Below are 23,817 nucleotides of genomic sequence, written 5' to 3'. Positions count from 1 at the left end.
TATGTGAAGCACAGAGTTCTTTATTTATTATTACATGATTTAAACAAAGTCCAGGGCTCAGCTATGGAAAGCCTTGCAAGAGTTGGAGATCTCATTTTGAAAACGGCTTAGTGTAAGGTTACCAGATTTTTTTTTCAATGAATCCGGGGACACTTTTCAACTTCAGTAGGAATGATAGGATTTTGTCAAGGGACTGGTTTGTAAATCTGGGGACTGCCCCCGGGAAACAGGGACGTCTGGTAACCTTAGCTGAGGGTGCACCTTGAATTATGGTTCAGGACTAAAGTCATCGAGGCAATCTACTTAGGAGTTTCAGAAGTCTTAAGGTTTGAACAGTCTACAAGAATTTGTCCCTGCATGAAGGTGAAACTTTGACTCAGCCAAAGCATTTGGCAGTAATGAAAGACAATTGGAAGGCAACATATGGAAACAGGTTTTGTTTTTCAGTCACTTGGCTGCTAAAGACAATATTTTGCTGTTGCTCTGCAAGGTTACCAGTAGGGATTAGGAAAACACTGCATTAAGAAGTGACAGGTTTTAATCCTTTATTTGACAGGTTCAGTATTGTGATTGCTGCTTGCATACTGTGATTTCATATCTTGCTATCCTTCTACAAAAGCTGTATTTTCTTTTAATACAAGTCATTAACCTTGACTTATGGAGTCAGCGTTTTAATTTAGAAGATTTTATATTAGATTTTACAGGATACTAATGTTTGGCGTTGATCATTACTTTTATACATTGGCCACAGCAGCAAAAAAAAAGATAAAAGGATTAACCATTATCTCCATTTGGTCAGGATCCAAAATTAAAAGCTTCACAATAACCTTATGTTCCCTATAGAGTTTTTAAAGGCCTATTAACTATATGAAGATGATGGTTTGGTTGCCTGCACTGTATCAGGAGGGGAAAATAATTTAATAGGCAATATTATATATTTTAAAATTTAGATAAAAAAATAAAAATAAAAATAGTGCGGACGTCAGTATTTAACATTAGCAAAATCAGCTTTGGCAATAGAAGCTAAGTACTTAGGAGCCTCATATAGCTAAGTGGTGATGAGTTTTTAAGAGATATTCATTGAACAAAAGCCTACCAGACATAAAAGTATTGCAAGTTGTGACATAAACACATGTATGTAAAGTCTCATAAAACTTACTGCATGATACCAATAATTTATATCGTCCCACATTGGGAATTTGGCAGCTCTACCCCATCACGAGAAATGTGAGCAGTTTAAAATGTGCTCAAAATAAAAGGTAAATTGTGTATGTTCATTTCATAGCATATGTTTTCTGTACTACACCACAAATCAAACTTTCAATGGGGCGTTTATTTACTACACATTCCACTTATTAGCTAACCCAGTTCAGATTATATGTTTGCTTTATCTTACTGTAAACTTCAAAGTATTTGGTGATGGAATTTAAGAGCACTTAATAGAGGTTGTGTTGACATTGGTAGTTTCTATTGTAATAGTATGGAGTGGAAGTGGGTGTCTGGCCTCTCCCAAAGAATTGTGCTGGCATTTGGATTCAGATGGATTGGTGTTTGGCCACTGCCAAAGCTGAAGGGCAACATTGTAGTTTGGCTGATCATCTGGTGCTAGCCAAATAATTGGGTGCATGACAGACATCTAGTCTTGCCCAAATGAAGAGGGTGGGTTTTAGGACTCTTTTGGGCTTTTAATGGGGAAACAATTAAACTAAAGGGGAACCACCTCAACCAAGGAAGAAGGCTGGTGACCTCAATCCTACAAAAAACATAAAACTTTAAACTAGGGTAGCCAGATTTTTAAAAGAAGTAGTACAGTACAACTCATGCAACACGTTGGCGACTAATATACATACAATAATTACCAAAATAATTACACATTCTTTATCAATCTTCTGAAAAAAATACAAAATCTAGTGTAAAGCCACAGAGACTTATGAACTACCCAACTTTTGTTTTCTTTAACTTTTTAGGTAAGTTCATGAAGATACCCACACTTTGTGTATAAGAATGTATAATTATTTTGGTAATTATTGTATGTATCTTAGTCACCAACGTGTTGCATGAGTTGTATTACTTCTATCAGCAGCACAGGTTGCATTTTTCTAGATTTTTAAAAGAAGCCTACACCTCTAATACTTGCGAAGAAAAGGGATGGTCAGCAGGCGTACCTTGCATGACAAGCTAATGTCACAGTAAACCTAAATTACACTAATGTTGGTTTTTGTGAATTGCAAAATACATATTTATATTTCACAAAACAAGAAGTAAAGTAACAAAATACTATTGGTTGAAACTTATCTATGCACACAAAAAAATATAATTTTTAACACGCACAGAATTTGTCAGAACAACTTGTAGAAGTATGAGGACACAAACAGAAGGACACAGCATTTCAGCTTTATTCTCTTGCAAGTCTAGCATAGCTTCAGCTTCAGATCTTACAAAGCAGCTGTTAACTGGAGTAGACAATAATAAGCTAGATGGTCTGATGGTTTGACTGGGTCATACCATTGTTTTATAATCCCAAAGGGAGAGCTGTCCTTCAGCAAAGAACATGAAGTAGAATGAACTGTTCTGAGCCAGAACTTAAAAGCAAAGTTCAACAGCAGTTTTATTCAGACTACATCCTTTCCCCCAACAACCTTGGGTATACAGAAACATTACAGCAGTAATGGCAAACTTTTATTCCTCTCCTTTTAGCTCGCTGCAAACATGCGTGTGTCACCATGTGCAGGCTAAGGCAAACTGGTGACGTGTTTCCACCTGTTTGAGACAACTATGATTCTGCAATGAGGAAACGAAGAAAATGCGGGTAGATAAGGCCTAGGGGTCAGATTACTGTATATGAGTTATAGTAGGATGCTGGACCTTTTTAGACATGAGTGTGTCAATAAGAGAATCAGGTAAAGAATGTGTTTTGGTACAAAGGCGACAAGCTCAAAACCCATTCATTTCAGTGTCCAGTAAAGAATTTGAGAAAGAGATAGTCACAAAGGATTTAGGTTTCTCATATTAGCTCAGGAAAAATGCAACAATTGTAGCTTCAAGGATCATTCTGAGCAGCTATCATTCACTCCAAAACACACTTTTCTTTTGCCCAGGCAAAAAAAGAAAAAGCTGTTTCTGTGTATTCTCTGTATTTTGCAAAGTATAGGCACAGATTCAAACATGGGTCACTGGAGGATTGCAATGCCAGGTTGTAATTAGAGCTATTTGCTACTCCATGGCAGGCCATAAAGGCTTCAAGTGTGTCCTGAGACCAAAAACGGTTTCAATCAGTGTTTTAGTTGCTGGCCCCAATGACACTGAAACACACTGCCTTTGTGTAATTGTAATCAAAGATGTGGCATGCATGAAAAGGCCTCTCCAGGGTTTGGAGGCCCTACGCTGGTATGTAACCAGCTAACTGTGAAATAATTATAGCAAAGGCACCGTGGATTAACTGAAAAGGAGGCTGTCCTTTGTTACTTGGGCTCCTCCTACATACATGGACTGCACCTGTGTAAGACTTTTTATTATTCTTATTATTAATTGATTTATACACTGTTTACTTACTGAAATGTCTTCTAACTGGCAAAATTAACTCCTGAAGCAGTATAACAGAATGGCAGAGTGAGGACGCAACTGGTCACAAACAGGTAGGTGTCTGAGATTCCTGGCCCCTCATACTACCATTAACACCCCTTCACAAAGTAGGTGCATAAACATGGACTGTGCAAGACAATAGGAAGATCTTCTGGCCTAAGGATCCAATGTGGCTGGGGAGATACAGATTAGCGTCTTCACCATATAGTTTTCTCTGCTGTCTTCCTGAACCTGACACAGGTTCCTCATTCACTATCTCAGAACCATCCCTTCCAACTCAGAAACCCAGGAAACCTCATTGAAGCTGCGTGTCATTTATTGGCTTCAGAATCTGATCTTTCTCTTTCTCTTTCACTCCTACAAACACCCCTTGTTAGTTTCAGGCTGGAATGGAACTATAGGAAACAAACGGAACTCTTTGTTTGCAAGTTGCCAATAGCATTTGTTTGCACTGTAGCTGTTTAATGTCTTAATATTGTAAGGTAAATAAAAGTTTAAGTAACTGCTGGACTGTTGGTGTAAATGCTAAATAAAAGTTTTTGTTGCAAGGGAGCCAGAATGGTGTAGTGGTTAAGAGAGGTGAACTTGTAATCTGGTGAACCAGGTTCGCTTCCCCCGCTCCTCCACATGCAGCTGCTGGGTGACCTTGGGCTAATCACACTTCTTTGAAGTCTCTTAGCCTCACTCACCTAACAGAGTGTTTGTTGTGATGGAAGAAAAGAAAGGAGATTGTTAGCCGCTTTGAGATTCCATAAAGGGAGTGAAAGGCTGGATATCAAGTCCAAACTCCTCCTCCTCATCCTCTTCTTCTTCTGATGCACTTCTATGCTCAGTGCCCTTCTGCCACCTTCACTGCTGCTCTTGGGTCCCATATCCTAGTCTACCACTATCCTGGCAATTGCAAAAGAGAAAAGTGGAAGTACAAATGCACTCACTCCCTTCACAACCTTGTAGCAATATAGATGGACTCTGCCTTCTACTAAACCCTAGTCTGCATAAGCTCTGTGTTGGGATAGGACACAATAAAACTAGTGTAAATATTAAACTTTAGACTTCTTTTTGCATGTAAATAGCAGCCAACTATGGCATGTTCACATTGTAAATGAGAAAAAGAAGCACAAAGAACTGCATTCTATTTTTGACATTTCACCCTCCCACATATACTACCATTTTATTTAGAAACTTAAATCTTTATCCCACAACTGCCTAAAGCGCCATTCACAAGGCATTTTAGTAACAGCTGTTGAATTATTATCCAGCTCTAACTTCATGGCAACAACAAAACTAACAAGGGACATGTTTAATCCTAAATAGTTTCACAATATTCTGTAATTCCTTTCTGAAATAATTCTTATAAGAGTTCTGATAAACACAGATAACCTTAGTCCAGTCAATACTTCATTACAGATAGGAGTAAATGTATATTTTATTTTAGTACTGTAGCCACTAGATCTAAAATTGATGGCTAGCACCAGGATGGGAGTATTGATTTTCATCATCTGAACTAAGAGGAGTGTTTATAAAAATAAACAAGACATATACTCCTTAATGTGTACACATCTTCTGAGTAATATTTTCAGCTTGCATTAACTCTGTTTATCTCCAATAGGCCTTAGATTGAAAAAAACTGGCTTAAAATAGTCATAGAAGACAATTTTAACAGAAAACTGATATTGTAAAAATACTAGTTTTCACCTGCTTAACAAAAAGAGTAGCAGTACATTCTGGAATGTGAAGATGTGAAGTTACTTTTCTATACTTGCAACTATATCCGTTCCTAAATAATTCCACTATTTCAGAATCTCACACATGTATATACATACACTCAAATAACCCAGTTTTCTACTTGCTGAAGCCAACCTTTGGAGCCAATTTGCATCTGCACATTACACACACTTTGGCTATTAAACCTACAAGTCAACCAGAAGGTAAATCTTACCAGAGTGATTTAACTTTGCCATTTCTTGTAAGGGAAGCTTTTTCTTTTGTCCAGGAATATAAAGGGCCTGGAGACTGAGCATGTGATACTGAAAATCAAGTCAGTTTCTTCAATCATGGTACACAAATAGCTCCATATACTACAATTAGCATTCAAGCCTTATTATTGCTATAAGACCCAATCCGGGGTTCCATCGAAATGGCAAATTAATGTTTAGGGTCAGCTGCAGCAACTACTTTGCCAGTTAAAGCCAGGTTGTGTGCTCTTAATGTTGGTAGTACAATTCAAGGCATTGGTCAGAAAGAATAACAGGGATAAACTGGCTTATCCACTGAAAATTTGCAGGAGGGAGCAATAATTATTCCATTTTGTGCATATAAACCGCCTAAGCATTTCATGAGAATGTGTTTCTCTATTAATGTGTCAATGGTGAGAAAGAAAATAAAGGTTCTAAACAGATTGAAAGCCCTTTATTAAGTATTTACTGACTTGCAGTGAACACCAAAATGAAAGGAAATACTCACTCAGCTTGCTACTCATAAGCTCTTGTACAATTGCCAATTTGTAAGCTATGTTTGTCCAAATAACATAAATTAATGCTTGTTGTATAAATATGTGCTTTGATTCTGTCATTACCTAACCTTAGTTAAATGTGTATCAAGCAGTTGAATCATGATAGCTATTAAGCAGACTTCTAAATACCACTAGTGATTATATTTATAACAAGTCCACACAGCACCAGCAACATTCAGCTTGAACTACATCACTGGTTTCTTTCATATATACTTTTTCTTCGTCCCAATGCTCTCTCGTAATTTGCAAAAATAACATACAATCATGATCAGAGTTCTACACAAGAAAATATATTAACTGCATTACAACCGATCAATACTTAGAGGCACCATGCCATGAGTGACATGTCAATGCCTTTCCTCTTATTACAATATTCAGTATATAGTTAGGTAATATCCCCCAACTTACATCCTGTTTTATAATCCCCATTGACCATTAAGTTTTTAAAATACAACACCATATCAAAGTCTGCCCTAACCTATATAAAGTGATGTTGGGTTTAAATGATATAGCAAAGCATAAATTTTATTACTGTTTGTCTCAATACTGATAGGCATGAAGACAATAAGGGCTATTTGTGGCAGTTTAAGAGTTTCGAAAACTAGCATACCGGTATTTCCAACTCTAATTTTTCTAAAAGTTAAATTAATACTTTATTCATAATGACAACAAACTGTACTATTTTATAGGCTGTTGACTATATTCCAGTCATGTTCTTATAGTAAAAATAAAGTTTAGATTTTATACTTAAAGTAACAAATGTTGCATATTTCAATTTTGCCCCAAACTTTAAAAGTGTCCACCTTCCTCCTAACGTAAGATGAAGTAAAAATTTTCCCAGGATGCCTCTCTTTCTTAAAATGTTAATATCTAGTTAAACTAATGTTTAATTCTATATATTGAAATCAGTAGGACTTTAAATTACATTATTCTGACTAGTAATGTTTATATCAAAGCAGAAAGGCCCATGCTTCATCTCATGCTGATCAAAAGATCTCGTCTCATTGCACCGAGTTTGAAAGGCTAACAGAGAGAATTATGCAGCAACCAAACCTGAGGATGGGGATTGGACTGCCTGCCCTTTTCCCAAATGTTTTAATGCTGTACACCTGCTACTTGTCATTAAGTTTTTTAACCCCCAACATTTCACTAAAAACAACATACCCACACTTTGTTACATTGCTGAAACTGTGTTGCATATATTTACGAGTCACAGTTGCGTCAACAGAACATGTGTTTAGTGATGACATTCTAAACATTTTAGAAGTAATGACTGTATCACTAACTTAAGTCCTACCATCCGGAAATGCTCCTCGGGTTTTGGGTGACTGATCATCCAATTGACAGATCTCCCAACCGCATGAAAAACCAACCTTATAGAGATGTTGTAACAACAGGAGATGGGCAGGATGGCCCTGTGCCCTACTTTATAGAAGACAGTCTTCTCTAGTCCAAGTCCAGTTTGAAGACAATGAATCATAAAAGCGGTGAGCATGGGCCTTGAAGCTACACATCAACAGCAGACCAAGCAGGAACACAGGTGACAGTTTGCCCATATGGTGAGTAGTACAGTATTTGTATTTAAATTCCAGTAATTTTTTATGATGCATTTCCTCCTCTTTTTTTCAAGAGCAGCCACAGTGGTGGAGTGATGCCACACTACTACCCTCCTGCTGATACTTATTAGGATGATGGGGGTTGCTGTAGCTATAGGGGGGCTAGCTGGGGGGGTTTGCTCCAGGTGAAGCCTCCAGAGGGGCACCATTGAGGCTCCCAGCCTGTGTGTGTGTGTGTGTGTGTGTATGCAAATGTGCATGGGTGGTGCCAAACTTTGTCTTTGACCCAAGTAAAATAAAGCCTAGTTTCACCCCTGGTGGGGTGGGGGGCAGTGCTGGATGGCAACAAGGTCAAAGTTGCAGCGGAGCACCAGCAGGAGTGCTGAACTGATTTTGTTCATGCATCATTGCAACCCTACAACACCCGTCCTGCAACAACAGGAACGCTGCTGTTGAGAGGGTGGGCAGTGCAGTACTGACTCCCGGCTTTCCTGCAGTAATTCCTGTTTTTTGGCAATGCACAAATGGGACACTCCAAAGATAAAGAGCATGAGAAGCCAACAACAGAGAAATGATGCAAATTTGAAATCACAGATTAAGCTTTTGGATTTGACAAGAAGTGAAGTGCAATTCGAAGATGGGCAGAATCGTAAAGACGTTTATATAACTTGATAAAATGTACCATAGCAAACAAGTTCAAAAGAACAAATAAAATCAGCCTGAAAAATGCAGACAGAAACAAATCAGACCGGCAGGATGAGGGAACATGAAACATTATAGCCAGACACTGAAGAGACCTGTCAGGAGTAAGAATGGGCCATTGGTATCAAATAGTATGGGAATCAGCCTTACTAGAAAAGCTAACCAATAAACTGAAACTGACAAGGGGACAAATAGAAGAAGACGCCTTCACCCCGGTATGGCTCCCCTTTATTACATACACAGCCCAACAAGACAACGACAAGAATCCGCCAACAGCATCTGAATCAATATGGCTAACCTGATACAAAAACACCCAGCTACCCCACTCACACATGAAAACAAAGTTCACCACAGCCATCCACAAACAAACAACCACACCCTAGGCCAACCCCAACCTCTCTCACCACCAAAGCAACACATGCGAATATTAAAGAGAACCTGCACAAGCGAAGCTGACACAAAACCCTATGCATACATTAAGTAGAATAGAAGCATCACCACCCATCCCCAGCCCCACTCACCATGCCCCCCTCCATCTCTTTCCCCCCTTTTTTCCTAATGTAACACTAATGTCTCAACAAATGAAACTGATCTATAGAAAACGTAACTTGAAAAAAGAGACATTGCACATACTTTTGTAAACCAAGAAATCTTTAATTAAAAATATGTTAAAAAACAAACAAAAACAACAACTAAGAGTCTGCCCATCCCAGTAAGATTCGCTGAAGCTATAAACCCATTACAGGTTCTGTTGTGCTTCAGTTTTAAGATCAAGTGTGGTTTGACTCCCTGCAATTAAGGCATCTATTAAGTCAGTGTAAGAGTTATTTAACATTACATCTCAGAAAATCCTATTAGGAAAAAGTTGACATTTTGACCTTCCTCCATCTTGTTTCCAATACCTGCTCACCATTGGCTTAAACCTCTTATAGAATTAGTTTACTTTGATAAAAGAGTTGTTTGATTCTTTCAAGACTCTGTTAACTAAAATAATCAAAGCATGTATGAGTTTCTATCGAAAAACAAACAGATGCAGAAAATAATCACTCTAGGTAGACCAAAACTAGAGCGCGCTATATTAGATTCTATCCTTAGAAGCCGCACAGAATCCTTGAAAAGTGTTTTATGTCCTATTATAGCAAAAACCACTGACCAGCAAATGGGACTAAAGCTCATATTACTCTCTGGCTGTTTACCTTCCCAACAATGGCTTTTCATTACTCATCCAGGATTGTGACATTTTATTTAAGCACAGCTCATGCAGCTGACACATTGCTATATCGGTTTATAACAGTTCTGGACCAAGACATTTTGCTGCCTGAAGCAGAACCCAAATGGCACACTGACACCCTCTATGCTATACATTTTATAGCTGCACCATTCAGACATCAGTTGCTGCCTTCATCTGCTACCACCCAAAACCAGCTCTACCATTAAACAAGGTGAGGTGACTACCGCAGGTGGCAGCTGCTGGGAGGGAATGCTTCCAGACATTCCTGTCCATTAGAGTACAGAGCTGTGTATGTCTCCATCGCTTCATTGGTACAGAAGTAAGATTCAGTTGCCAGTCCAGTCAACTTTTGTATTAGGATTGGGGTAGAAACCCCATCTTGTTCTTTGCCTCAGGCAGCAAACTTTCTTGGGCCAGCTCTAAGAACACCTGAAGAAATCAGCTTCAGCTTACTGGATAGTAGGGCCCCCTGGTTCACATCATAACTACCCTACTTTTTAAGCATATACTCATCACTTTCCAAAACATGGTTATAACATTAAACATACTTCTTTACAACTAATTAGAATTTCTGCATCCTCGTACTTCCTAAAAAGATGCATTGGAATTATATACACCTGAGCAATTGCACAGCTTTACATTTTAAGCTTTAGATTCCTCCTAACGGTTATGTTATGGGGATACATGCTGTGCTTAGGAAAGAGCATGATTGTGGCTGTATGTACTTGTAATTCTGATAGGAAAAACAGTCCTGACTAGGCATTTACTGTGTACTATTTTATTTTAGGTATTTACTGTGCTTCTACCTCCACTCCCCCAACAAAAAACAAATATCTGGAAAATAAAGCAGTCATAAAGCTTCAGGAGTGGGTCAAGAAAGGTACCGTAGATGCACCTATCCCCGGCATCTATCATGAAATCAGTAGCTGAAATTCTAGTGCAGGTCCTTGATAAATAGTTTTTTCTGCAAGCAAGCACTCTCCTTTCATTACATAATTTTTAAAGGACCTCATTCCTGTAGTTCATTTCCACCCCCACATTCTCAAAGCTCCATGCTCACATAAACACCAGAATTTCATATGCAGACCAGATAGAAGCAAGCTTGCAAAGGGCTCATGCTGAGATATCTCTCTCATTAGTAATGGAAGGTTTGGCTATTTAAACATCTTGCAAACATTGTAGCAGCTCCAAAATGGACCACTGAATGATCATATGCTAGAATGTAGGGTAGCAGTCCTTGACCTGCCCCCCTGACTCATAAAGAAACTTTGATTAAATTTGTACCAACTTGTAGAGATCATCTTCCTGTGTTGTTACAAACAAACAAGCAATCTGATGATGATACGAAGGACTAACCCCAAATCAAGCTACCTAAAGTATCACTCAGCGCTGTGACAGTTTAAAAGTTTAAAATAATATAGTACACAGTTGGCATTCATATCTGAGCTAAAGCTCTTGATTGAAGGGGATTAGTGCTCTTTGCTTCTACAGCTAACTGGTTTTAGGTAGGGATAGTGGAACACCTACTCCAATTCCTTAGTGAGGTCACTGAAGGTGTGACAAGTGAAGGAGAGAAGCAGAAAATGTTGAGGAAGAGGAAGAGGGGGAGAAAGAGGGGGTAAATACCAATCATGGATTTGCTCAAGCCAAAGATGGAGCTCCCATGAACATGATTAAGGAGAAGCAAATGGGAGCACTGTGCCATCCAATGAATTGAGCTGCACACAGTGAGCCTCTACTGTGCAACCCACAGGACCATGGATGCAGAACTAAAACCCACAAGTGCATGCCAAAATAGTTTGAAGGGGATCAACCACCTGCATTTGTTGAAGCTTTCATGTAAGTTGATTAAAATATTTAAATTCAATGCTATGCAGATTAATCCATGTGGATGAAGAAAATGATGACCCTGACCCTATAGTGATAGCTGGTTCTATTTTCTTCATCCGCTTGGAGGTTTTCTTCTGCAGCATTATATGGCATGCAACCGAAACCTCTCCATTAGTATATATGATGGCTAATGACACTTCATCTCTATCAAACCATGCAGGCATGCGCGTGTCGTTTTTATGACTCTGCATGTTGGACAACAGAGGCTCACTTTCTGTAGCTCAGTTCCAAATCCCACAAACAATATTTGTCCATGGGTATTTTCTGCTGGATATCAGGCATAAATATGTATATTCAGTGTCACTGTCCTCCCATTACTCTTTTGCTCATGTTTAGAAGAGAACCATGTTATGCCAATCCTTCACTAAACCACCACCCACCAGCCCATTCTTCCATAGCTTTCCTGGCTTCTTTGCCTCGGCACATAAATTATTCCTTGGACCACAACTCTTAATTTCCCTTGCCTCACTCTGATACTGCATAGATCCCACAGATCCAACCCTGTTGCCCTAAATCACAAAGGAGTAGATCCCTGCCGGCTAGCCTAGTTCCTGAAAGCTTGCAATGTGCTGAACAACTCTCATCATTTGGGTTCCTGTGCTCACCCCCAGTTCAATAGAATTAGAAATATTTGCTATTTCTTTCATTGTCTCCCACCCTACCTCCAAGAAGGAGGTGCCGACATATTAAGAGCAGCAACATAAAGAGATTTCTGTGATAATTTTTTTTTCTTAAATTAAATAGATTTCTTTGTATAACAGAAGGCAAGACAGGAAGAGTATCCCCCACACACACTATCTTTCATTTTTTATTACTGAGAACATAGAGTGTTCCTCCACCAGAAAAAGCAAAAGCAGTTTGCAAAATATACATAGAAACATTCCAACTATTCTAAATAAAGACGATAGAAATGCCAGCCAAAGAAAGAGTACAGATCTGTCCTTTTACAATCATGGTTTTGAACATGCCCTTAAAAGATTACATAACCCAACTATACACAAAACCCCATCTAAATGGAAGTTCTTGGCTATTTGCTTCTTTCAAACAAATAGCTGGAGATATATTCTGACATGGTGAGTTCAAGCCAAGATACACAGTCATCACATGCCTTCTTTAGTTTCAACCGTTTCATTTGTCAACAGAAATCTGAACGCTGTTTCACACATTACACTTCTTCAGCTACATGAAAGAATATTTCACACAATTCTGTAACACTGCAATATGTTCATGCAAATGTATTATTTCCAGCCATGTGCATTACACAGAGAGATACAGACAGACATGACTGTGAACTTCAGGTTTTATCTTAATACCATGGGGAATAATAATAATATTCATTTATTATTTATACTCCGCCCATCCAGCTGGGTTTTCCCAGCCACTCTGGGCGGCTCCCAACAGATTAAAAACAGAATAAAACATCAAATATTAAAAACTTCCCTAAACAGACTGCCTTCAGATGTTTTCTAAAAGTCAGATAGTTGTTTATTTCTTTGACAACTAATGGGAGGGCATTTCACAGGGCGGGCACCACTACTGAGAAGGCCCTCTGCCTGGTTGCCTGTAACCTCACATCTCGCAGTGAGGGAACCGCCAGAAGGCCCTCGGAGCTGTGCCGAGGCCATTTAGGGCTTTAAAGGTCAGCACCAACACTTTGAATTGTGCTCGGAATCGTACTTTAGAAACTTTATTTCGCTGGACCTAACATGACAGCCACCACCAAAGAACCAACAAGCAGCTCAGTTCTCACACAAAATGCCACTGCCTGGTGGGTCAGCATGTCTCGGGGGGGCGGGGGGAAACACTGAGTAAAATGAATGGCAGCCAGTGCCGGTAAGAGTGTGTGAGAGAGAAACTGTGGCAGGGATAGCAGAAGTGCCTAGCAGGGGTCTCGTGGCACCATGCTGAGGGCCTGCTAAAGCCTGGTGCTGGCCCCAGACAGGAGGCTAGACATTTGATACATCACTGACTTTGTGAAGGGTCTTTCCATCCTCCTACATGAGTTCAGTAATATTATTCAACTTTCTAGTATGTAGAGGGATTGTTCAGCTTACTGAATTATAACCGCTTAAGTAATTTTTTAAAAAATTGTAAAAGTACTCTGATTGGTAAACACAGAAATAAAATCCTTTTAAAAAGTCTTGGTTGTAGCCAACTAAGATATACTCTCAGAAGACCCCCTGAAATTAACAGAATTAAGTTGGCAATCACCATTAATTTCAAAGGGTCTTCTGAATGTAGGGCTAACATTAGATACAATCCTGTAACTGTCACTCCTCTTCATTATTGGAACTTCACGTATCAGGCTCTAAGACTTGCATTCGGACATAACACTAAACCACTGTTTGGCACTACTACAGGAATGAGCAGAGGAGCTCAAGTGCTCTATTCTCAACTTCCAGAGCTGCCAACTTCAAACCATGATTTACAAAATCATTGGCATTGCCAGGTGGGACTGGGCTGGGAAGATTACCCTAGCTTGTTCAGCTAAATCATATTTAAAACCAACAACAGTTCCAGGTTTGGATATAATGACAAATCACAGTTAAGCTAAAAATGGGAGCAGATTCTTCTAATGAAGAGTGAGTGTAGAACCCAAGAGTAACCTAGGCTCATTCCCATGAGCATGATATTATTTATTGTTATTACCATTATCACTGTTGTTTAAATTTATACACAGCTCTTCATTCGAAGACCTCAGGCCCGTCCACAAGATTAAAGATACAGGACAGAAGTACAAAATAAATAACTAAAACAAAACAACAAGACCTCTTGCACAAACACATTTAAAAGAGTGGAGAACAAGGTTTCCCAAACTTCAGCCTCCTGCTGTTTTTGGACTGCAATTCCCATTAGCCCTGACCACTGGTCCTGGTAGCTAGGAATGATGGAAATGATAGGAATGTGGTGCAACAACAGCTGGAGACCCAAGTTTGGGGAACCCTGCCATAGAATATTAATCAGCCAAAGACCTGGTTGAATAAGAATGTTTTTACCTGGCGCCTAAAGATGTATAATGAATGTGCCAGGTGAACCTCCCTGGTGAGAGCATTCCACAAATGGGGAGCTGCTGCAGAAAAGGCCCATTCTCATGTTGCCATGGCCTGGACCTTTTGTGAATGAGGCACACCAAGAAGGGCCCCAGATGATGACTGCAGAGTCCTGGTCGGTTTATATTTATATTTGACATCCAATCAAAGTGAAGAAACTCTTAGCACATTCAGAATTCAATACACAACAGGACAGTGTTTCCCAACACTGAGTGATTTCTCTGTTTCATACATAAAGGTAAAGGTAAAGGGACCCCTGACCATTAGGTCCAGTCGTGACCGACTCTGGGGTTGCGGCGCTCATCTCGCTTTACTGGCCAAGGGAGCCGGCGTACAGCTTCCGGGTCATGTGGCCAGCATGACTAAGCCACTTCTGGCGAACCAGAGCAGCGCACAGAAACACCGTGTACCTTCCCGCCGGAAGGTACCTATTTATCTACTTGCACTTGACGTGCTTTTGAACTGCTAGGTGGGCAGGAGCAGGGACCGAGCAATGGGAGCTCACCCCATCGGAGGGATTCGAACTGCCGACCTTCTGATCGGCAAGCCCTAGGCTCTGTGGCTTAACCCACAATGCCACCCGCATCCCGTTTCATACATACATCCTAATACTATACTTTTTTAAAAAAAGAAGAGGATACTTTGAACAATAGTTGTAAGGCAATCCCTGTGGGTACTTGGCAGTCTTGGGGCAGTTGGTAATTGCAGGTTGTTGGGGTTTATCAATACAGTATCTTTATAAAAATACATATATACTGCTAGATCATTAAAAAAAAATCAAAGCAGTTTACAACAGAAACTATATACAATTTAAAAAGTTGTCGTTTTTTTACAATGTAAAACTTTTAAACAAAATATCATTAACCAACCATTACAGAAATGTGTTTTTGTAATTGCTTACATAAGCTTGGCAGCATAGAGAAGTGTTCAGCAGGCATTTAAAGTTTAAAACAGAAGGTGCCAGCTGAATCTCTAGTGGCATGCCACAGGACTGCACCGATGACACTAAAGACTCAATTTCTTCGCCAACTCATCTTTTCAAAATGCGGAAAACACCTTACTAGAGTAGTACAAGAAAGGGTTCATTTGCTGCAAAAGGAACTCCTGGTGATTGGGATCAGGGATATACTAAGCGGGGGGGGGGGGGGGCAGGGAAGGTAGAGTGCCTGGGGGATGGATTTAACCCCTAAAGACGTCATTTGCCTAACAGAAAGAAGGTACAGAAAGGGTGACCAAAATGATTAGGGGTATTGATCCAGGCTATTTACATAGGAAATATTAAGATGGGGCTTTTTAATAGAGTAGGGGGGGATTACTTGAGATAACATAGAAGTTATGAATAATGTTAATAAAAAGTGAACAAACAAAGAGATGGGTTTTCCTCTCTTTTTTTAACACTGCAACTTTGTTGCAATCTATTAAACTGGATAGCCATAGGTTTAAATATTTGCAAATGCATAGGCTGCTATTATGGAATTTTTTTAAACAGATGATTTTATAAAACTACCAAAGTCATGACTGACAAGCTACGGTACATTATAGCACTCGTATTTTTAACTGGAATGATTAGATGCTAAACTGGATTGGATAATACTTCCTCCCTCTCTCATAAACCTAAAATGGATAAAGGATGCTGCCTTAAGACTTTGGTGATAAAGCAGAGCCAACAATACATGGGGTGGTAACCAATGCTAGTCCTACTCAGAGTAGATGAGCTGCAGTTAACAGGCATGACTTAGGTTCAGTCATTCCAGTGGGTCTAGAATTCAGTTGGATACAACCCTATAAATATACATAGCTTTCTTTCAACAACGGCATCTACTTCTGTTACTAATTCATGTGCTTGCTCTCCTACTAGTCTCCAGTTGCACAAAAGCTTCAACATTATTGCAATTTGTTCCATTATAAGTAGCTCAATCAAGTCTAATGTTGCAGGACATAACACTTTAGATTCAGTTTACAATCTGACCCCTACAAACAGCAGGGTCTTTAAAAAGGGGGGGTCTCATTCTGATACCCATACACAAGCTGGTCAGCATCAATTTTATAATTCAACATTACAGGCCTGCTGCATGAAATATCACAGAATACAGAATATCCTAAGTGATTAGAAAGAGGTAACAACCAGTCATCATCCTATCATAGTTTAATGAAAAGTATGCATTCCTTGTTGGCTGCAACTTTGCAAAAGGTATTTGAAGCAGCTATTTTGTCCTATTAATCAACCATTGTTCCAAGACCCCATGAAGACTATTTCTGCAAAACAGCTTCACAAACAAAACAAAAACAAAAATGTGAATTATGACCAATTCCCACAGCCACATCATAAATATAATATGCAACAAAAATAGAGAAGGGAAAAGAGAAGTGGACTGTAAAGATCATAGATGCTTTTTCTCACTTGAGCATGTGTGGTAGAGAAGATAAAGGTCTATTATGAATAAAGGCATAGAGCAAAAAGGGGAAAGTCTATTCTGTTTTAGAAAGGGAAGTGAGGTTCAAAAGTCATTTCAGTATCCTGCCACATAATTTACGTGACTTTTGACAAATAAATGTTAGCCACAGTTATGATTCCCTTTTTAAGTTAAACAGAAAGTCTTTTTTAGCAGGAGGGAACAGATGACACTACTGTGTTTAATAACAAATCAGATCCTTCAGTTAGATAAATGCTCATATTGAGCCAAAGTAACATTAATATTTCCAATTTCCAATTCATTCAGGACATTTAAAAGACCTTCATAATAAACAGTACAGTCCTATGGCCATCTGGGATTACTCCCAACGTAAGTAATCACCTATGCAAACTTCCTTAAGAGTAAAACCTGTAGGACCCAATGGAATCTGCTTCTTATTCAAACTCCATAGAATAACCCTGCCTGTGGTATTGTCTACAAGTAAAGTAAGACAAAGCCTGCCGCTGTAAAACCAAGAAACAGTCCTGTGGTGCCTTTAACACTCACACAAGCATTGTAACACAACTGCTTCAAGCAATTACTGTACATTCTTCCAAGATAAATTAAAAGTATTTTGCTGTGATTAAGTGCTACATTTTGTGGAATATTTAGTTCAGACTCTAGTAGCCTACAATGCAGCTGGTCCAGGAACGTTTTAACCCTTTGGAGGCCCTTCTTGACATTTGCTGAGCAGCTTATTTTTTAAAATTCTAGTTTACACTAGAGGCACCTTGCCCTTGGCAAATCACAGGGCTGAGAGAGTTAAACCTGGGAGGAGCGTGCATGCATATGATGTGGGGGAAGGGCCGGAACCAATGAAAACACGGGAGCTATAGTTAGCCCAGGAACAAGATAAGCTGTAGAGACGATTCCAACAAAGCTTTTTTAGATGACACTCTCCTGCACCCTGTCCTCAGCTTACAGGGCATTTAAGCACACACCTCCCCCCCCCAAAAAAAAAGTCATTCAGATAGTTCCTGCCACTTACCTGGAGTTCGCACCAAGCCACTTCCACCCAGGTCTCCGTGTCCAGCCCCTTGTAGACTGTTTTGAAAGACCCTCTTCCGAGCTCGATATCAAACTTTAGAAATCTGCCATCGGGGGAGGTGGCCACCGCCTTCATGTCGGCCTCTTCCTCCTCATCCTCCGCCTCCTCTTTCTTGGACTTGCTCTGCTCCTTGAGAGATTCCGCCGCCTCTTTCTTCTCCGCATCCTCCTTGCCGCTCCTCTCCTTCGGCTCCTCGGCTGCTGCTGCTACCGCTGCTGAACTAGGAAGACCCTCCGGGGCGGCGGCCGCTTTCGCCGGCTCGGCGGGCTGCTCCCCGGGCTGCGCCTCTTCCACCACCGGCCTCTGCCCTGCTTTCACCCTCTCGGCAATTATCCTCCTGGTTTTGGAGAAGAGGATGATCTTCTTCTGCTGCGGCTGCTGCGGCTCGGGCGGCTCGAAGGTGGGCTCCTCCTGGTCGGAGTCCACCACGCTCCTCCGCAGGAAGCGCTGGTGGGCTGCTTTGGGATCCTTGGCGTAAGGCACTCGCAGGAAAGGGGCGGGGGCCGCGGGCCGGCCTCCTCGCGGCACTGCAGCAGGGTCCATGCCCGACGCGCTGCCGCTGCCGCCGCCGCCGCCGCCTGCTCCATCAATATTCATACCCTTTCCACCCGCAGGAGCGAAGGCAGCAGCCGCGGCAGCCGCTGGGAAGCCGGCGCGTTCTGCAGCGACAGCAGCTCCAAGCTCGCCTCCCCGCCGCGGAGGTGCTGTCCTGGCCTCGCCCCCAGTTTCCATTACAGCTGAGCTCTCGGCAGCTGCCGCTAGAGGAGAAGGAGGTGGCGGGGCCGCCGCGGCCGTCGACGGTGCTCGTGCCGCCGCCGCTCGGTGGGAGTCATCACGGTGCATCCTTCCCGGGAAGCTCAGCCCAGCCACCTGCCAGGCGAAAGAGAGAAAGAGCGCGGTGAGGAGGCTGCGGGCCCCACCTGGCGAGGGACCAGGCGGAGGAGGCGGACACCTGCAAGAGGGGAATCGCCGCCGCCCACCCCCCCCCAGCGAGACACGCAGGGCGCAACTCCGGAGAGGATCTCCTGACAGCCTCTCTCCACGCTCGAAGGCGTGAGGAGCGCTGGAAGGAGCATCAAATGCAAAAGCTCCCGAGAGGCAGAATGATGGAGAGACAGGGACCCTCCGAGGAATTTTGCTAGGGGTTGTCTCCAACTGCAGGTCCCTCCCAGGCAACTCGAGTCAATGGCTCGCCCCTTTCCTTAGCCAGGATCCCGGTTTCAACCTCGCTCCCCCGCCCCCAAATCCTAGCCAGTGCCTTTCAGCCACGAGCCGCTCAGACGCTTCTGCAACTCCACGTTATCCGTCCCTTTAAAGAGCAGAGCGCAGTCTCCGTCGCCCAGCTCCCCCCCCCCGCCATCCCCGCCCCCCTCTGCCCAAAGTCTCCAGCCGGGCTTCCCCTCTCGCCTCTCCCTCCGCCGCGACGCGCCCACGCAGAGCCTTCGAGACCCCCCTGGGCCGCTCACGCGCTCTCACCTCACCCCGGGCTTCCGCCTCCCCCGCCCCCTTTTGCCCACTTCAGTCATACTGCAGCTCCTCGGTGGAAAGCCATATTGAGGCTGGAAAATGGGAGAGGAGGGCGGGATGCGAGCAGCCAAGGCGAAGCTCGCCCAGCGGGAAGCCCCGACCGGACCTGCCGCTCCCCGACTCCCCCCTCGCCGCAAGCTTCGAGCGGTAAAAGAACAGGCAGCGTCGCCGTCGTCAAATGAGCACGAGGACGGGGCTGGTCTTTCGCCCTGCCCAGCTCTGCGAGAGAAGCCGCCGCTTAGATAATAGCGCGCAGCAGCAGCAGCGCCAGCGCGGGCAGGGCGCACAATCGAGGCAGCCGCAGCGAGCCGGGCTGAGGGGGAGGCGAGGGGCTGCGGCGGCGTCCCTTGTAAAGCAGGCGGCGACCGACGTCGAGTGCCAGACCACGCCAAAGAAGAGGGTGGCGGCGGCGGCGGGCGGCTGGAGGAAGCAGGTGCCTCGGCTGCACAATGGAGCTGCTCACCTGCGCAGCCCGGGCAGGGAGAGAAGGCAGGCAGGCGGGCAAGCAGGCAGAGCTAACAACAAGACAGGTTCCTCGCGCGGAGGGGGTGACTTACCAGGAGGAGAGGGGGCCCCCATCTTCACTGCCGCCCATGGAGGTTGGGGGCGGGAGGGTGGCAGAGGGACGGCTCGATTCTTCCGTTCCCAGTCATGGAGCCCCTGCAAGACGCGCGCCCGCCGCCGCCCTCACAGGCCGGGCTCTGCAGCCCCCGCCTCCTCTCCGCCGGCCAGCCTCGTCCTCTCGCAGCCCCCTCCGCCGGGGATCCTCTCGGCTTCGCGGCGACGTCCAAACGTCGTCTCAGTGGAGAGCTCCGGCGAGCCACCGGCCAGGCGCTGAGGAAAAGAAACAAGAATAATCCACCTCAGGCGAAAGAGCGCGGCTGCTCTCTCCCTTGCTGCCGCCTCGCCGAAGCCAGCGTGCAGGAAACCTCGGCCCGCGCTTGCCCATGCGCCCCTCGAGCGCGTCCTCTTTTCCTCTTTCCCCCCCTCGGCGCTTTTGTCAATGGAAACTGCTCTCTAATGAGCGTCCCATTTAACGGACGGGCCGGGAGCCACGGGCATCGCCGAGCAGCCAATGAGAAGGGCTGGGAGGAGGTGGCCCCCTGCTAGACCCGCCTCGTGTCACCGGGGAATGAGGAGAGCGCCGGCTCGGCTCCCCCTCCTCAGCGGCGGAGAGCACGTCCCGACGGCACACACACACACACACACACACACACACACCCGCCTCCCTCTCCCCACAGCGCGGTTGCCTATTTCGCTGCTTCTCCTTCTTATAAAATAGCCTTCTTGTCGTTTCGCTTCCAGTTCGCTGGTGCCAACTGTTTGCGCATGCCCTCTGCCCGAGCCGCAGCCCGCGCTGACCCTTGCCCTCCCGTGGGGCTGTAAAGCGATGGGGGCAGTGGGGGGATGAGGGCGTGCGTGCGTGTGTGCGCGCGCGCGCGCACGCGTCTGGGCTGAAGCGGCCACCGCGCGGAGCTGAGGGAGGCCTGGAGAGGGCGGGTCGTGACGAGCAGGCGATGCCAAGGCGCGGGTTTAGTCCTGCGAGGCAACGGGAAAGGCAACGGGGGATGGGGGGAGGGGAGGATTGGGGACAGACTGAAAAAAATGGCGGGGGGGGGAGGACGCGGGATGTTTCCATACGATTGTTGTGCTCTTCGCGGCGTGGTTTCCCCTGCCTGATGCAAGCTCTCTCCTCTGGGGACTTGGTTAGGCACAGCCCTATTTGCGATTTCCTCGGTGGGAGCTTCCTCCTTCCTCATAAATTGTTAGAAAACCACCTGCAGCTTCTCCGGGCCTGTTATTTATTTATTTCACGTCGCGCTTCATTCGGTGCACACGACGAGAAAAAAAGGAATAAGCGAGAGAGAGGAACGAGTCGTGTATCCCAAGCTGTGGGAACAGCCCATGACTTCTGCCGGATTGCGCTGCTCTGCGCCTGCAGGGAGGGAAGGAGGGAGAAGCTGCTCGGATACGGCTGTGGTTTTCACACCCCGAGGGAGACCTCCTCTTTCCCTTCAGCCGGTTATTTAACATAAACGCTGCGAATCAAAGGGAGTGGTGTCCGCACATCCATGGGTCGCCGCTTGCTGCGCTTCAGCCAGAATGAGGGCACCGCCTCCGGCGGCTAATTTGGGGTTTCATGAAAGGGCAGTAAATTGAGATTTATTATTGCATTCTTATTGCTTGTGGGATTTCCTTATGGGATTTGGGGCATTAGGTGCTGAAATATCTTGGCCAGCCTTGGTTGCTATGCTTCTTGACTGGGGGAAGGGGAGCACCTTTTGCTCTTTTGCCTCAGGCAGCAAAGTGTCTTGGGCTGGTCCTTCCCCAGACCTGCCATTTGTTCCATCCCCCTTCTACCTTCACTGCCAAATGCAATATCCCTCAGAATATCAGGTGCTGCAGAGTGGTTGTTGCACTCAGGTCCGGCTTGTGGGCTTGCCACAGGCATCACTCAGCACCTGGCTAACTCAGTTGGTTAGCGCATGGTGCTGATAATGCCAAGGTCACAGGTACATATTCCTACATTGTGGGGGGTTGGATTAGATGATCCTCAGGGTCCCTTCCAACTTATCCTGAAAACAGGATTCTGGACTAGATGGGCTTTTGAACTGATCCAGCCAGGGCCCTTCTTGTGCATATTACCTATCTATCTACCTATCTGTCTATTAGTAGTGGACAAGATCTTGGGTGACCTGGCAGCTGAATCACTTCTATTTACTGGGCAGAAGAGAGGGAATAAAGCAGCATGGGAGTTGGCACAGTGCAAACACACCAATGGGACCAATCCAGCTGGTGTGTTTGCACCACTACAAATTCCCCATTGCTTCACCCCACCTGCTAAAGAGCAGCAACTCCACTGTCAGGAGGGTAGGTGAGTGCCACCGCCCCACCTTGCCATCCACTACTTAGATGTAGATAGGCAGGTGCACGTGCTTCTAAGGAACCTGGACATTTATGCAATGATACGGATTGATTCCCCCACTCACCCTTAACTATAGTACCTAACTATAGCTTGATTGTGACTTGGGTTGGAAAAGAGAAGTGCCCCGTTCCCATATGCTATGATCTCAAGTAACAATTCAATTCCATGTACCTGTAATTAATTCAGAAAGAGAATATAGTAGTAGTAGCTGCTCACTACACATAAGAGTAACATGTAGTTTAGACTCAGGGCAAAATTTGCGACCCAAATTCTCCTTATGCTCCTTATGTGTTTTCTCTAGAGAGAGAAGCTGAAGGGCAGAGTGCACAATACACACATTCCAGAGTGGGACTCCCTTCTAACTGGTAGATGGAAAGCCTCATTAGTCCATAGCCTCTCAGACTGGCTGCGATGAAATTACATCTCCCACTCTCAGTTCCTCATCTGCAAAATGCCTTCCTTGCAAATGAAAGTTAGGAATCAGGAAAAGATGTAACATTATGCCCAGAGATTTTTAAACATTATATCCATCTAAATAAAATAATTGGCCAACTAAGCATTCTCTGAACATGATAATTAGTTTTAATATCTGAACTGTTGTTATTAGTGCTGGTTGTACACTGCTACACGTGCCACCTGTTTGTCAAGGAGTCTGGTGCAAAAGGTTTGAAATGAATAGGGACTTCCGGGTTGGCGCCATCGCCGAATGGCGGACTCCCTCCGAGCTCCGGAGGGAGCCGGCTCGGCAGGGGCTGGGTTTTACCGCACCGGCGATGCGGGGACCCTTAGAAACCACGGCCACGGGGGCCGTGGACTTGGAGACTCGGCTAGCACCGCTAGCGCCCTCCCGACTCGTGAAGGAGCCTTTTTAAAGGCTACGGATCGGGTGCCGGGGAGAAGCGTGGTGCTTTGAGTCCTCTGCCATCCCTGCCGAGCGAAGCCGCATGCCATCCGGCGGAGAGCGCTGACTTCTTCCATTGAGAATTTGGACTTTTAACAACAACCCGTGAGTAAATTGGAAATCGGGTTTAAAAGAAGAAAAATTTTTGGGATTTGAGACGAGCGGGGGGGGATCTAAAAAGGAAGTCAGTCCCCCTCCCTATTGTAGACATTTTAAAACAAGGATTGGGAAGCCAAGGCCCAAAAAGAACGGTATCTTTGCTAAATTAAGAATTCCATGATGGGAAAGTACAAGAATTGTGCTGGAGGAAGAATTGAAGGAGAAGGAAAATGCACCCCCCTCCCTGGGAACCGGGGCGATTGAGGAGTGAGCCTGGTGAAAAGAGCCGGTGATTCTGACAGCTGTCAAAGTAGCTGTCAAAGTCGGAATATTAAAGAGG

At 44.1% G+C, this 23,817-nt stretch overlaps 1 protein-coding gene across 32 annotated transcripts in view; it reads right to left on the bottom strand.

Annotated features, from left to right (window-relative positions):
• Window positions 1–20,861, bottom strand: part of WNK2 (WNK lysine deficient protein kinase 2) — a 108,422-nt gene extending 87,561 nt beyond the window's left edge. For 27 of the 32 annotated variants that reach the window (XR_014545332.1, XR_014545333.1, XR_014545334.1 and 24 more), the window contains exons 1-2: window positions 20,109–20,551; window positions 17,965–18,894 (exon numbers count right to left, since the gene is read on the bottom strand). Coding sequence is in view for 29 of the 32 variants with exons in the window: in XM_083602830.1 (XP_083458956.1) it covers window positions 17,965–18,867 (903 nt within the window). In the remaining 3 variants the exon portion in view is untranslated. Of the gene's footprint in view, window positions 1–17,964; window positions 18,895–19,500; window positions 19,627–20,108; window positions 20,553–20,801 lie in introns of those variants that run through there. The other 5 variants (XM_083602846.1, XM_083602843.1, XM_083602838.1 and 2 more) reach the window with 4 other exon arrangements.
• Between the last annotated feature and the right edge of the window lie 2,956 nt (window positions 20,862–23,817).

This window comes from Podarcis filfolensis (genome assembly GCF_964270895.1).
Source record: "Podarcis filfolensis genome assembly, chromosome: 2".
NCBI lineage: Eukaryota > Metazoa > Chordata > Lepidosauria > Squamata > Lacertidae > Podarcis > Podarcis filfolensis.
The sequence above is the reverse complement of the archived record's forward strand: the minus strand, read 5'-3'. Positions and strand labels throughout refer to the sequence as shown.